The sequence below is a fragment of the Trifolium pratense genome, linkage group LG3 (assembly GCF_020283565.1).
Source record: "Trifolium pratense cultivar HEN17-A07 linkage group LG3, ARS_RC_1.1, whole genome shotgun sequence".
NCBI classification, from domain to species: Eukaryota; Viridiplantae; Streptophyta; class Magnoliopsida; order Fabales; family Fabaceae; genus Trifolium; species Trifolium pratense.
The window spans coordinates 15970624-15983562 of NC_060061.1; the positions used below are offsets into that span (position 1 = coordinate 15970624).

At 33.1% G+C, this 12939-nt stretch overlaps 3 protein-coding genes across 4 annotated transcripts; all 3 read left to right on the forward strand.

Annotated features, from left to right (window-relative positions):
* Window positions 1-1185: 1185 nt before the first annotated feature.
* LOC123918138 lies at window positions 1186-5282 on the forward strand. The gene is made up of 6 exons (XM_045970108.1): window positions 1186-1474; window positions 1640-2610; window positions 2735-3037; window positions 3151-3312; window positions 4136-4459; window positions 4553-5282. The coding sequence occupies exons 2-6, from the start codon at window positions 1663-1665 to the stop codon at window positions 5099-5101; spliced, it is 2286 nt and encodes a 761-aa protein (XP_045826064.1). The 5' UTR covers window positions 1186-1474; window positions 1640-1662; the 3' UTR covers window positions 5102-5282.
* Window positions 5283-5386: 104 nt separating this feature from the next.
* Window positions 5387-7615, forward strand: LOC123918139. The gene is made up of 2 exons (XM_045970109.1): window positions 5387-5752; window positions 7074-7615. The coding sequence occupies exons 1-2, from the start codon at window positions 5591-5593 to the stop codon at window positions 7383-7385; spliced, it is 474 nt and encodes a 157-aa protein (XP_045826065.1). The 5' UTR covers window positions 5387-5590; the 3' UTR covers window positions 7386-7615.
* A 1951-nt stretch (window positions 7616-9566) lies between these two features.
* On the forward strand, window positions 9567-12891 carry LOC123918141 (F-box/LRR-repeat protein 13-like). 2 transcript variants are annotated; one of them, XM_045970110.1, is made up of 5 exons: window positions 9567-9776; window positions 9969-10898; window positions 11029-11331; window positions 11444-11587; window positions 12111-12788. In XM_045970110.1, the coding sequence occupies exons 2-5, from the start codon at window positions 9975-9977 to the stop codon at window positions 12648-12650; spliced, it is 1911 nt and encodes a 636-aa protein (XP_045826066.1). In that variant the 5' UTR covers window positions 9567-9776; window positions 9969-9974; the 3' UTR covers window positions 12651-12788. The 2 variants fall into 2 exon arrangements, with proteins under 2 accessions (XP_045826066.1, XP_045826067.1); XM_045970111.1 differs by having other exon boundaries at window positions 9570-9776; window positions 9940-10898; window positions 12111-12891.
* Window positions 12892-12939: the final 48 nt, after the last annotated feature.

The window sequence follows — 12939 nt, forward strand, 5'->3', positions numbered from 1 at the left end:
AAAAAGTGTTCTTTTAAGTATGATTTATGACTATTATTGGAAATATTTTAACAAAACAAGGTTCTAACATCTTCATTGTCTGATTGTGAATTTGTGAGTCATGTTTACTTGGTCATATATTTTTTCTTCTGATTCTTGGTTATTTGGATTATGCCTGGACTTGCATAGGCGTCATTGATGTAGAGGTAGAAGGACAATATGGCCACCTAGAAGTAACTAGTTGTATCATAACTTATAAGAGGAAAACTATTTTTAGATTCATTGAGAATCTAATGTATTTGGTCTATAATGTAGGTCAAATACATTAAATTCTCAATAAATTTAAAAAGTAGTTTTTCTCTTATATTTAGAACCGGAGGAAGTATGTTCTATCGATGAAATTAAGTAAAGCTGTGTTAAAAAAAGATAGAGCTAATTTTTGGGTAGTTAGGTAGCATATTTATTTGATTAAGTTTCATTATTCGTTAGTAGAGCTAGCATATTTATTTGATTAAGTTTCATTATCCGTTGATTTTGAGTATCTGGATAATGAAGGTTTTCTTCCCCCTTTTAGGAGTCAAAGAATTATTTTTTTCTTTTCGAATCATATAGGATTGAAAGATATCATGCTTATAAAATAAAATAAAAAGGATTGAAAGATGTTATGCATAATTTTAGGGGTGGGCAAAATAACCAAAAAAACTGAACCGTCGAACTAATCCAAATCAAATAAAAAAACCATAATTAACAATTTTAAAACTAAACTGAAACAGTTCGGTTTGGTTCGTGATTATCAGTTTGATTCGATTCTTTTTAATGGTTTGATTCGTTTAAGTGAAAAGTAAATTGTGGTTTGATTCATAACCATAAAACCGAACCACTTTAACAATTCGGTTCAATTCAATTACTATGAATTTTAAAAATAGTTTGATTCAATTCGATTTTTCTCCGTAACCGAACCATGTCCACCCCTACATAATAATATGGAGGCTGGTTGAAAATAAGATAATAGTCCTCTATCCACAATTTTACTATCACAAAAATTTTTATATATATCAAATTTTACTTTTGGTTCTCTAAAATTTTTCTTTAAACTTGAATTTTTTAAATTTTTAGTTTTCAATTTTAGTCCTCCTTTTTTTTCAAAAGTTCACTAGCACATTTTATTTTTATCAAACACATCCACTGATTTATCAAAATTGAATTGAATTTTTAAAACTGCGGGAGATTTTTTTAGCCTCGCGTTGAAATTGAAAGGAAATATCAAAAAGTGCTTAATCTGCTTATCAAAAAAAAAAAGTGCTTCCTTCAAAAAAAAAAAAAAAAGTGCTTAATCTTTGTTTCCTCAATATCGCACCACATTTCCCCCCTCTCAAAATTAGAAAAACCGAACCCTAGAAAACGTAGATATACCGGCAGTGGTTCCAGACTTCCAGTCCACCTCTCGTACTCACAGATTTTCACTCCAATTTTCAACTCAATCGCTGATTCACAGGTACGAGTATTTCATTTTCTATTTCCCCAAATTTCCCATTGCAATCGAACACTACTTTGATTGGACTTGAAAGCATGGTGTAGAAATTCACTTTTTGCTTCTTGTTTCTCATATTATTATAGAATATACTAATTCCATATTATTTTTATTTCTACGCTTAATTAGGTACTTACAGACTTTACTGAATAATGTCTAAACCAGTGGATAAAGTAATAATGATTCCACCCGAGAAGAGAGCAAGGCATGATAATGATGATAGTCAAGACAGACTTAGTGACTTACCTGATTGTATTCTACTTCACATTTTGTCATTTTTGAATTCCAAACACGCCGTTCAAACTTGCCTTTTGTCAACAAGATGGAACCATCTTTGGAAACGCATTCACACTCTGATATTGCATTCCAGAGATTTCCCTACTGTCAAGAAATTTGCCATGTTTGTGTCTAATATTTTGACTCTTCGTAATACCTCAACTGCACTGCACACTCTTGATCTTTACCGTCATGGTGATATTGAGCCTCAACTCCTTAAAAATATTTTAAACTATGTTTCCTCCCATAATACGCACCTCCAGGAATTAGGAATCTCTCTAAATGGTGAGACCCGTCTCATTATGAGTTGTGTTTCTTCATGTCGGGCTCTTACATCTCTTAAGCTTTCACTTTACCCTAGAGGTAGTGATAGTTATACAGAAATATTATTTCCAAAATCTTTGAATTTGCCTTTATTGACCAGTTTAGATCTAACAAATTTCACCTTTTGCGGCGGTGAAAACGGTTGTGCTGAGCCCTTTTCCGCATTTACCAAGTTGAATAGTCTAGTCATTTGTAGTTGTAATGTAAAGAATACTCAAATCCTCAGCATATCAAGTGAGACACTTCTCAAGTTGAATGGTCTAGATATTTGTAACTGTGCCAAAGTGGAGCTATCGACTCCAAGTCTTTGTACGTTTAATTTTCCCAGAAGACTTGATCTTGATCTGAAAATATGTGGGAGCGGTCTTTCTTCCGTTAAACAAGTAAATATCGATGCACCAGATTATGTAGCTTCCGCGAAGCATGGTTTGGTTCTATTAAGCTGGCTGCAAGACCTTGCCAATGTAGAATCATTAACAGTCACTTCAATTACTCTTCAGGTACCTTTTGATGTCTTCAAGCTTTAGTTTTTACTTTCTTCTTAAGATGCTTTTAAAAAAAATGTTAAAATTCAATAGATTACATAAAACTGATCCTAATTCATGCTCATTCCTCATTCCTTAGATTCTCTCCTTAGTTCCAGATTTGTTCAAGGTTAAGTTATCTTCTTTGTGTAACTTGAAGTCATTGGAAGTAGAACTGATATCATTTGATTATGGAGCATTAGCCCGTATAATGGAAAGGGTCATGTTACAGAAAGCGGCCGCCAAATCACGTAAAGAAGCTGCAAAGTTAAGAAAGGCGTTTAAAGCAGGTTTGAAACCACCTCCCATACCTGATGGAATAATTGACTTCTTGCGACAAAACTCGCCGTCAACAGAAGTTAACATTATAACCAAGGACACGAGTCGTTTTGATATAAAGCAGGTAGATATTTAAAAACCATAAGGGATCTGAGTGTGGTATATTTTTAGAATCTTACCTCAGACGAGTTCAAATGAAACAACAATAAGAGTTTGTGATTGATTGTTACTATACAGGTTGAAGAATCTATAAAGGGTGGGAAAAATACCAGCTATCGTTCGCAATTTGTCACGCCTGCCTCCTCCTCTGCTGTACCTGCTCCTGCTGCTGAGTCTTCTTCTGCCGCTGCTCCTGCTTCTGCTGCACCTCCCAATCTTAATCTTTGTTGCGCTGAAAAGGTAACATTCATACCCTACATGCATTTTGATGGATCCCCTTTGAGTTTGTGTTTTAAATTTTCGGGTGCCATTTGTGGTTTTAATGTGAAGATTTCCATTTTGTGATATTTGAGAATGAGATTCCATATTAGATTATTGTAGGATCCCTTGTCTACAATTTACTCAAGTAAAAAATGTTCAAGAATGATGAAAGAGGTATTTATAATAAAATCTTCATGTGTCCTTCAACAGTTCAACTGCACGCTGCCCCTTTTTTCCACTTGCTTTCAATTGTAAAATCTTTGCTGGAATTTAAGATACATGACATTGAAACGATAATTGCTTAAGCAACTATCTAGAAACATCATATTTTTTGTTAATTATCATATATTGTTGAGGAACGGTGAGTGTATGCTTACATTGTTCTGATATTGATAGTAATCTATTATTGATTGCTGTTGTTATATAATAAACATTACATTGCTATTCATATTGTTGATTCATAGCACTTTTTATGAAGTGAACCAAATTGATATAGGACATGATTTGCTCGATGGTCTTATAATAATAAACATTACATCATTGATGTATTGATGATAAATTATTGGGAAAAACCCAAGTCCCAGATATAGAAAATATATAAGGTCTAAAGAGTTTATAAAGAGAGACCCCTCACCTTACAAGCCGAGTTGTAAATATTAGTTAGGCTCAATATAATACCTAATAAGTAATAACAACTAAATTGATATAGGATGTGATTTGCTCTATTATCATCGCTTCCTCCAGGTTGTGTCTCATTACACCTATTGCACTGTTCTAATTGGAATGCTTGTTTTTATGATAGACGACAACTAATGTTGACAACAGTGACTCAACGCTTTGGCCTGACTTCGTAACCAAAGCTTTCATTGACATTATGGTTGATGAAGTTACAAAAGGATATATGCCAACTGGCGTGTTTCATACTGGAACATGGACCTCGATGACTACAAGGTTGAATTCCATAACTAATTGCTCATATGAAAAGGAACAACTAAAGGCAAAATTGCATAGGCTACGAGCCATGTTCCTTGAGTTCTATTCACTTTTGCAAAACACTGGATTTACGTGGAATGCCGAAACCAACACTGTTATTGCAAGTGAAGAGGTCTGGCAAAATCATCTTAAGGTATGGTTTAATTTTTATAGGTTTTGTTAGTAGAATTGTGTTAATTTTATTTGTCAATATTGTTAATGCATTGATATGCTTATATTATTTTAGACACACGATAAAGCGTCTCAGTTTCAAAAGAAAGGGTGCGACCATTATAAGTTGTTGGAAATCATATTCAACAAAAATAATGAAACTGAAGTACTTCACCATTCATCTGTCCAAGACCAACCAAATACTGATATAGAACATGAACTCAATAATCAATACTTGAACATTGAAAGTGTGAATAATGCACATGTTGATAATGATAGTTCAGACAATGATAATGATAGTTCAGACAATGATATACAAGTGGTGCAGATCATTCGTAGTGGGAAGCAAAAAATTCAAGTAAAAGATCATTCATCCATGAAAGAGTCTACATCACATGAGGTGGGAGATGCACTTGTAGCACGGGCTAAGATTGTGGAGGCTAGTTCTTCACATTTAACAGTAGATTGTTCTCTTACTAAGTGTGTGGTTGCTCTTGAAGAGATAAGAGATATTTCAGATGACATCTTTGGGAAAGCCCTGGAAAAGTTTAAGGATCCTGATTGGAGGGAAATGTTTATCGCCATGTCTAATGATAGGAGACGCGGATGGTTACTTAGACTTTAATTATAAAACTGTTACTTTGTATATGTGGTTATAGTGATGAGACACATGATATTTTGTTTATTGTATTTATGGTTATATTTTCCTTTAAGCTAATTGGTGAACAATTGTATGCCTGTTTGTATGTGTTGTTTTTATAATGACTATAATCCGACCCGAATGTCATATATAGCATTCGACATAATAAGATATTATATATAGATTGAGTTTCAATGATCAAATTCCTAACCACTTATTTAAAATTAGGACATTCTTTTTATGTGTTAGTGTTACGACATGATAGGGTAATGTTATCATGTTTATGTTATATTCTTTCGTTATCCTATTTTATATTTAGGCTTAAATATCACATTAGTCCCTGTATGTTCCCGGTTTTTTGGTTTTAGTCCCTGTGTGTGTTTTTTTTTTAAAACAGTCCTGCATGTCCAATTCCTGAATTCCTTTTGGTTTTCGTCCCTCCCCTCTCAAAAATGCTGATGTGGCTAACATGACATGTGGCATGCTGACGTGGCAAATGAAGGACCAAAACAAAAAAAGTTATTATTGAAGGTATCGCAAACCGCCACACCTGCCTCCTCTACCGCACCTGCCTATGGTGCTGAGTCTGCTTCTGCTGCTGCACCTCCCAATTTTCATCTCTGTCACGCTGAAAAGGTATCAGTCATTCGTCACATGCTTTTTGATGGATTCCCTTTGAGTTTCTGCTACTAAATTTTTGGGTGCCATTTGCTGTTTTCATGTGGAGATTTCCATTTTGTGATATTTGAGATAGCATATTATATTATTATAGGAGCCCTTGTCTGCATTTTACTCAAATTATAAATTGTTCAAGCATGATGACAGAGAAATATATAATTGAATCTTCATGTGTCCTTCAATTGCATCCTGCACCTTTGTTTCAACTTGCTTTCTATTGGTACTGTATTAGCTGGAAGTTAAGAATTAATGGACTGAAAGTTTAGAATCAAAGGAATGGTAATTACTTACGCAACTATCTATCAAGAAACATCTTTGTTAAATATCACATATCGCTGAGGAACCAGGTGAGTGCAATGCTTATACTGGTACATTGTGCTGATTAAGAATCTATTTTTTTTTTTTTTGTTTACAATGAGCTGGGGATCGAACTCAGGACCTATAACGTACTACCCAAACCCCTCACCACTAGACCAAACCTAGTGGCTTATTAAGAATCTATTGTTACTTGTTGGTTTTATAATAAACATATACATAGATATTCAGCTTGTTTATAGTAGCACTTTTTATGAAGTGAACAGTCTAAATTGATATAGGATGTGATTTGCTCTATTGTCTATTATCATGGCTGCCTCTAAGTTGTGTGATGCGAACCAGAAAACAAACAACAATGAAACAGTAGGAAAATAGAAGGACAAAGGGAATGAGAGCTTTATTATAACAAAATATGGAGGCAATTACAGAAAAGGAATATACTATTCCTAATCCTATATTTCTGACTCAGAGCTAGGCTCCGTTTAGGAAGTTAGTACTTCCTAACCATTATAGTATTTCAGAGAAAATACAAAGATAATTCCTACATTCCTTCTCCTACTCCTTATATTCTAGGAAACAGTTGCATGCTCCCCTCACTCCCATAACATGTCACAATCATCTAACAAACTAGCCACCTTTTACCCTTCTGCCCCTTCTAGAATACACCTTCAATATCTTAGGTCCGCCTGTCTCATGATAGAATAATTGCTCACATGGCAGTGAGTCAGCAACGTGGGTCCTATCATTGTGTGTCTCAATAAGTTTGTTGCATTGTTCTAATTCTAATGCTTGTTCTTAAGATAGATGATATCTAATGTCGAGGAATGACGTGAGTGTATGCTTGTACTGGTACATTGTACTGATATTGATAGGAGTTTATTGTAATTGTTGTTTTAATAAACATTACATTGTTATTCATATTGTTGTACCGCTCTAATTGTAATGCTTTTTTTCTTCATGATAGATGGCAACTAATAGTGGGAAGCAAAAAATTCAAGTAAAAGATCATACATCCAGGAAAGAGTCTACATCACATCAGATGGGAGATGCACTTGTAGCACAGGCTCAATCACGGGATAAGATTGTGGAGTTTAGTTCTTCACATGTAACACGAGATTGTTCTCTTACTAGATGTGTGGTTGCTCTTGAAGAGATAAGAGACATTTCAGATGACATCTTTGGAAAAGCCTTGGAAAAGTTTAAGGATCCTGATCGGAGGGAAATGTTTATCGCCATGTCAAATGATAGGAGACGTGGGTGGCTATTTAGACTTTAAGGATAAAACTTTACTTGCATATGTACAAATCTCATACTCTGCTAACTACTGTATGTGTGCTTGTCTTATTGAATCATTTAGTTGCTACTGAACTTGTTTATTGGATGGCTTGGATTTTTTATGTAGATTTGATTTCTGATCCTGATAGTTCAAGGTTTTTGTGATACATCTTGTACTAAAGAGTACATTTTGTTTATAAGGGTGAAGAAAAGAAGTAAAATTACACTTCTACAAAACTAATTATTCATCAGTGTCAACAAGTTATGAGAACACATTTGTTGTAAATATTACTATTAGGACAAAAAGATTCAGTGGAAGGGGGTACATTACCAAAAATATTACTATTGTTGAAAAAAAAAGAAGTAAAATTTCACTTCTACAAAACTAATTTGTTGTAAATAAACTGTTTAATGTTTATAAGAGAGAGTGTATGTGTATAAAAATAGGACATTTATCGGAGAATATTTACAACAATTCACTATTTTAGTAGGAGGAATTTATTTATACTAAAACAACACTTAAAAAAAATAGATAGAGTATTATATATCAAATTATCAATCGTTAGTTGGTTCGGTGATTCGTGCTGGACTTGGTAGTAAGATTCACGGTTCGATTTCCCACTGCAATTGAAAGGAACTAGAATCACTTAATGTCAAGACTGACCCCGAACCAGATTAGGCAGTGCAGTGAGCCAGATTCTGGTGATGAAAAACAAAATAGAGAGTTAACAGCGCACAAACTTGAAATCTTGTACCAGAATCACATGTTGTTGTCAATTTTTTTTTCTTCTTCATAATCTATATTTGAGTCTACAAAAACACACACACACAGTGGCAAAATTGCTAATCACACATACAGTGAGAAATTGCTATTACATTTTTTGTTCGCTAATTGCTACTACTTAACAATATAATTTCAATTTATTTTAAAATAAATTTAAATGTCAGCCAAGTTGAAATGATTATCCTAATGCCTTTCTAGTTGTAAACAAAATTTCGTTTTTTATTTCTAAATCATATTACTTAGTTTTTATTTCTTCTAAGTCCCCATCATCTCCAAAAATGTTTTACCATCAATTTTATATTAAAAATTTAAAACCTATTTTGTAATTATACATGTAAAAGTAATTTTGATTCAAACTATGTAAAAATAATTTTAATAAGAATCACTTTTACATTAATATATCATGAATAATTTTATCACTACAGAACCAAATACAAGTTAATGAACCAGAAGAGTAATTTAGTCCTATAAAAATTTCATTTTTGGTCTAAATATATTTTTGTCTATCTAAATATACGGAATTTCATTTTTAGTCCTATAAAAATTTCCTTTGAATTAGTTTAGCCCCTCTAATTTCCAGTTTTCAATTTTAGTTTGTGTTTTTTTTATTCAAAAGTTCGGATATCACGTTGTAAATGATTTTTTTTTTTTTTAAAAAAATATCATTATTAAGACCTTAAAGTACAATTAGTTTAATAATTTAACTATTTAATATTTAATTTTGGTTAATTTATTTATAACTTCAATAGTTAAACTAAAGATTAAATAGTTAAATAATCAAATGATATTTTAAATTCTTAATAAGGTATGTTTAAAAAAAAATCATGTAGAACATAATACTTGAACTTTAAAAAAAAAAAATTAAGGACTAAAATTAACAACTAAAAATTCTAAGACCAGAATTTTTTAAAGAAATTAAAACTATTTTGATGTATTTAAAGAGATTAAAAATATAGTATTTAATCCAATTAATATACTTCCTTCGGTCTATATATAAGAAACATTTCATTTTTTATATTCATTGGAAAATTTATGTATTTAGACTATATTATTGTATAAATACATCAATTCCACAATAAATCTAAAAAGTGAAATATTTGTTATATAGCACCGAATTGCGTATAAAAAAAATTAACGACCCGAAGCCCAAAAAACTGTCAAATACCCCTTCTGAAATTTTAAAATTCGTCAAATACTTTCATGAAATTTGGAAATACGCAAATACCCCTGAAATTATAAAAAAGTCAATCAAATTACCCCTAATGTGGACTCTGACTGGTAGTGTCAGAGATAATTTAATTGACTTTTTATAATTTCAGAAGGTATTTACCTATTTCAAAAATTTCATCGGGTCTTTAAAATTTCAAGATTATTTAACGGTTTACTCCCAAAACTAACAAAGATTCTGTGTTTGGAAGGCGAAGAATATTTGTTTCCTCTGCATATCGCATCACACTTTCCCTCTCAAAATTAGAAAAACCGAACCCTAGAAAGTACAGCTATACATACGTGTTCTTGCGATCGTGTGCCGTTCCAAATTCCAATCCACGTGCTCACAGATTTTCACTCCAATTTTCATATAATCAGAACTTACAACTCAATCGCTAGGTATTTGTATTTCATTCTCTATTTCCCCCCTTAAATCATTATTATCCTGCATTCCTTCTCAGATTAAACAATACTGAATTATTTTCCCAATTATTAATCATAGTAAATCAAATTTGTTGTAGAATTTCACAGTTGCTTCTTGTTCCTTATCCTTATGTTGCAGACTATAATTTCATATTTCATATTGATAAGGTAATAATGATTCCGTCCGAAAAGAGAACACGGCATGATAACGAAGAGAATCAAGATAGACTCAGTGACTTACCTGATTGTGTTCTTCTTCACATTTTGTCATCTTTGAATTCCAAACTTGCCGTTCAAACATGCATTTTGTCAACAAGATGGAAGCATCTCTGGAAAAATATTCACAATCTTATATTGCATTCTACAGATTTTCGTGAGAGTATAGATTTTGCCGTATTCGTGTCTAACATTTTGACTCTTCGTGATACCTCAATTGGACTTCAGGCTCTTGATCTTGATAATCGTGGTGATATTGAGCCTCGCCTCCTTAATATTGTTTTAAACTATGTTTGTTCCCATAATACCCACATCGAGCAATTAGGAATCACTGTCACTGCTGACATTTGTCCCGTTCTGAGCTGTGTTTCTAAATGTCGGACGCTTACATCTCTTAAGCTTTCAGTTTACCCCAGAGGTGGTGATAATTATGCAGAAACGTTATTTCCAAAATCTTTGAATTTGCCTTTATTGACCAGCTTAGACCTAACACATTTCACCTTTTGCGGCGATGAAAATGGCTGTGCTGAACCCTTTTCCGCCTTTACCAAGTTGAATAGTCTGGTTCTTCGTTTTTATAAGGTAAAGGATGCTGAAATCCTCCGCATATCAAGTGTGACACTTGTCAGTTTAGCTTTGCATTGTCATGATTCATCATCCGACTTTCCTAAAATTGAGCTATCTACTCCAAGTCTCTCCACATTTACTTTTCCCCGAAATCTAGATCAGAAAATAGGTGGCACTGCTCTTTCTTCTGTTAAACAAGTAAATATCAATATACCAGATTTTGCAGTTTCAGCGGTGCGTGCTTTGGATATATTAAGCTGGCTTCAAGACCTTGTCAATGTAGAATCATTGACAGTCACTTCAATTACTCTTCAGGTACCTTGTCATGTTTTCAAGCTTTATTTTTACTTTCTTATTAAGATGCTTTTTTAATTTTAAGTTCTGTTAAAATCCAATTGTCTTGCAGAACACTGATCCTAATTCACACTTATTCCTCATTGCTTAGATTCTCTCCCTAGCTCCTGATCTATTCAACGTTAAGTTGTCTTCTTTATATAATTTGAAGTCATTGGAAGTAGAACTGATACCACTTGATTATGGAGGATTATCCCGTTTGATGGAAAAGACCTTGTTAAATAAAGCGGCCGCCAAGTCACGTAAGGAAGCTTCTAAGTTAAGAAAGGAATTTAAAGCAGGTTTCAAACCACCTCCCATACCTGATGGAATAGTTGACTTCTTGCGACAAAACTCACCGTCAGCGGAAGTTAACATTAAAACATATTACCCAAATCATTTTGATCTTAAACAGGTAGTTATTTAGATATGGGAGCTGAGTATGATAAAAAAAATTGAATCTGAGCTTTGATCATTTCAATTGAAACAACCATTAGAAGAGTTTGTGATTGATTGTTATTATACAGGTTGAAGAATCTATAAAGGGTGGAAAAAACACCAGCTATCATTCGCAATTTGCCTCACCTGCCTTCTCCTCTGCTGTATCTGCTTCTTCTGCTGCTCCTTCTTCTGCTGCACCTCCCAATCTTCATCTTTGTCGCGCTGAAAAGGTAACATTCATACCCTACATGGATTTTGATGGATCCCCTTTGAGTTTCTGTTCTAAATTTTTGTGTGCCATTTGTTGTTTCATGCGGAGATTTCCATTTGTGATATTTGAGGATGAGATTGTATATTAGATTATTGTAGGAACCCTTGTCTGCAATTTACTCAAGTTAAAATTGTTCAAGAATAACGAAAGAGGTATCTATAATAAAATCTTCACGTGTCCTTCAACAATTCAACTGCATACTGCCCCTTTTTTCTACTTGCATTCAATTGTAAATTCTTAGTTCGAAGTTAAGAATCGAAGGACTGGAAGTTAAGATACATTACATTGAAACGATAATTGCTTAAGGTTTAAGCAATTATCTAGAAACATTGCATTTGTTGTTAAATATCCCATATTGCTGACGATCGGTTTAATTTTATAGGTTTTGTTAGTTGATTTACGTTATTTTTTTGTCAAAGATTTGCGTTAATTTTATTTGTCAATATTGTTAATGTATTGACAATATGCGTATATTATTTTAGACACATGATAAAGCATCTCAGTTTCAAAAGAAAAGGTGCGACCATCATAAGTTGTTGGAAATCAAATGCAACAAAAATAATGAAACTGGTGCACATCATTCATCTATCCAAGACCAACCAAATACTAATATAGGAAATGAGTTCAATAATCTATACTTGAACACTAAGGGTGCGAATAATGCACGTGTTGATAATTATAGTTCAGACAATTATATACAAGAAGTGGAGTGCATCATTCGACGTGGGAAGCAAAAAATTCAAGTAAAAGATCATACCTCCAAGAAAGAGTCTACATCACATCAGATGAGAGATGCACCTGTAGCACGGGCTCAAGCACGGGGTAAGATTGTGGAGGCTAGTTCTTCACAAGTAACAGAAGATTGTTCCCTTCTTAAATGTATGGTTGCTCTTGAAGAGATAAGAGACATTTCAAATGACATCTTCGGAAAAGCCTTAGAAAAGTTTAAGGATCCTGATTGGAGGAAAATGTTTATTGCAATGTCTAATGATAAGAGACGTGCATGGCTACTTAGACTTTAATTATAAAACTTAACTTGGTATATGTGGTTGTGGTTATATTTTTCTTTAAGCTATTTGGTGGATAATTGTATGACTGTTTTTATGCGTTGTTGTTTTGAATTTTATAGTGATGTTATTAAACCATTTGTTTCACTTTCATTGAATGTCTTGTTTTTTAAGTTTTGTTATGAATTTGAATTTGTATGACCATTTATAACCAGTATTGATATCGATAGAAGTGGTGATTCTACTTATGATGTAAGTGATAGTGACAGTGAATTTGCTTACATTCTCTCTTTTATCGTGATTC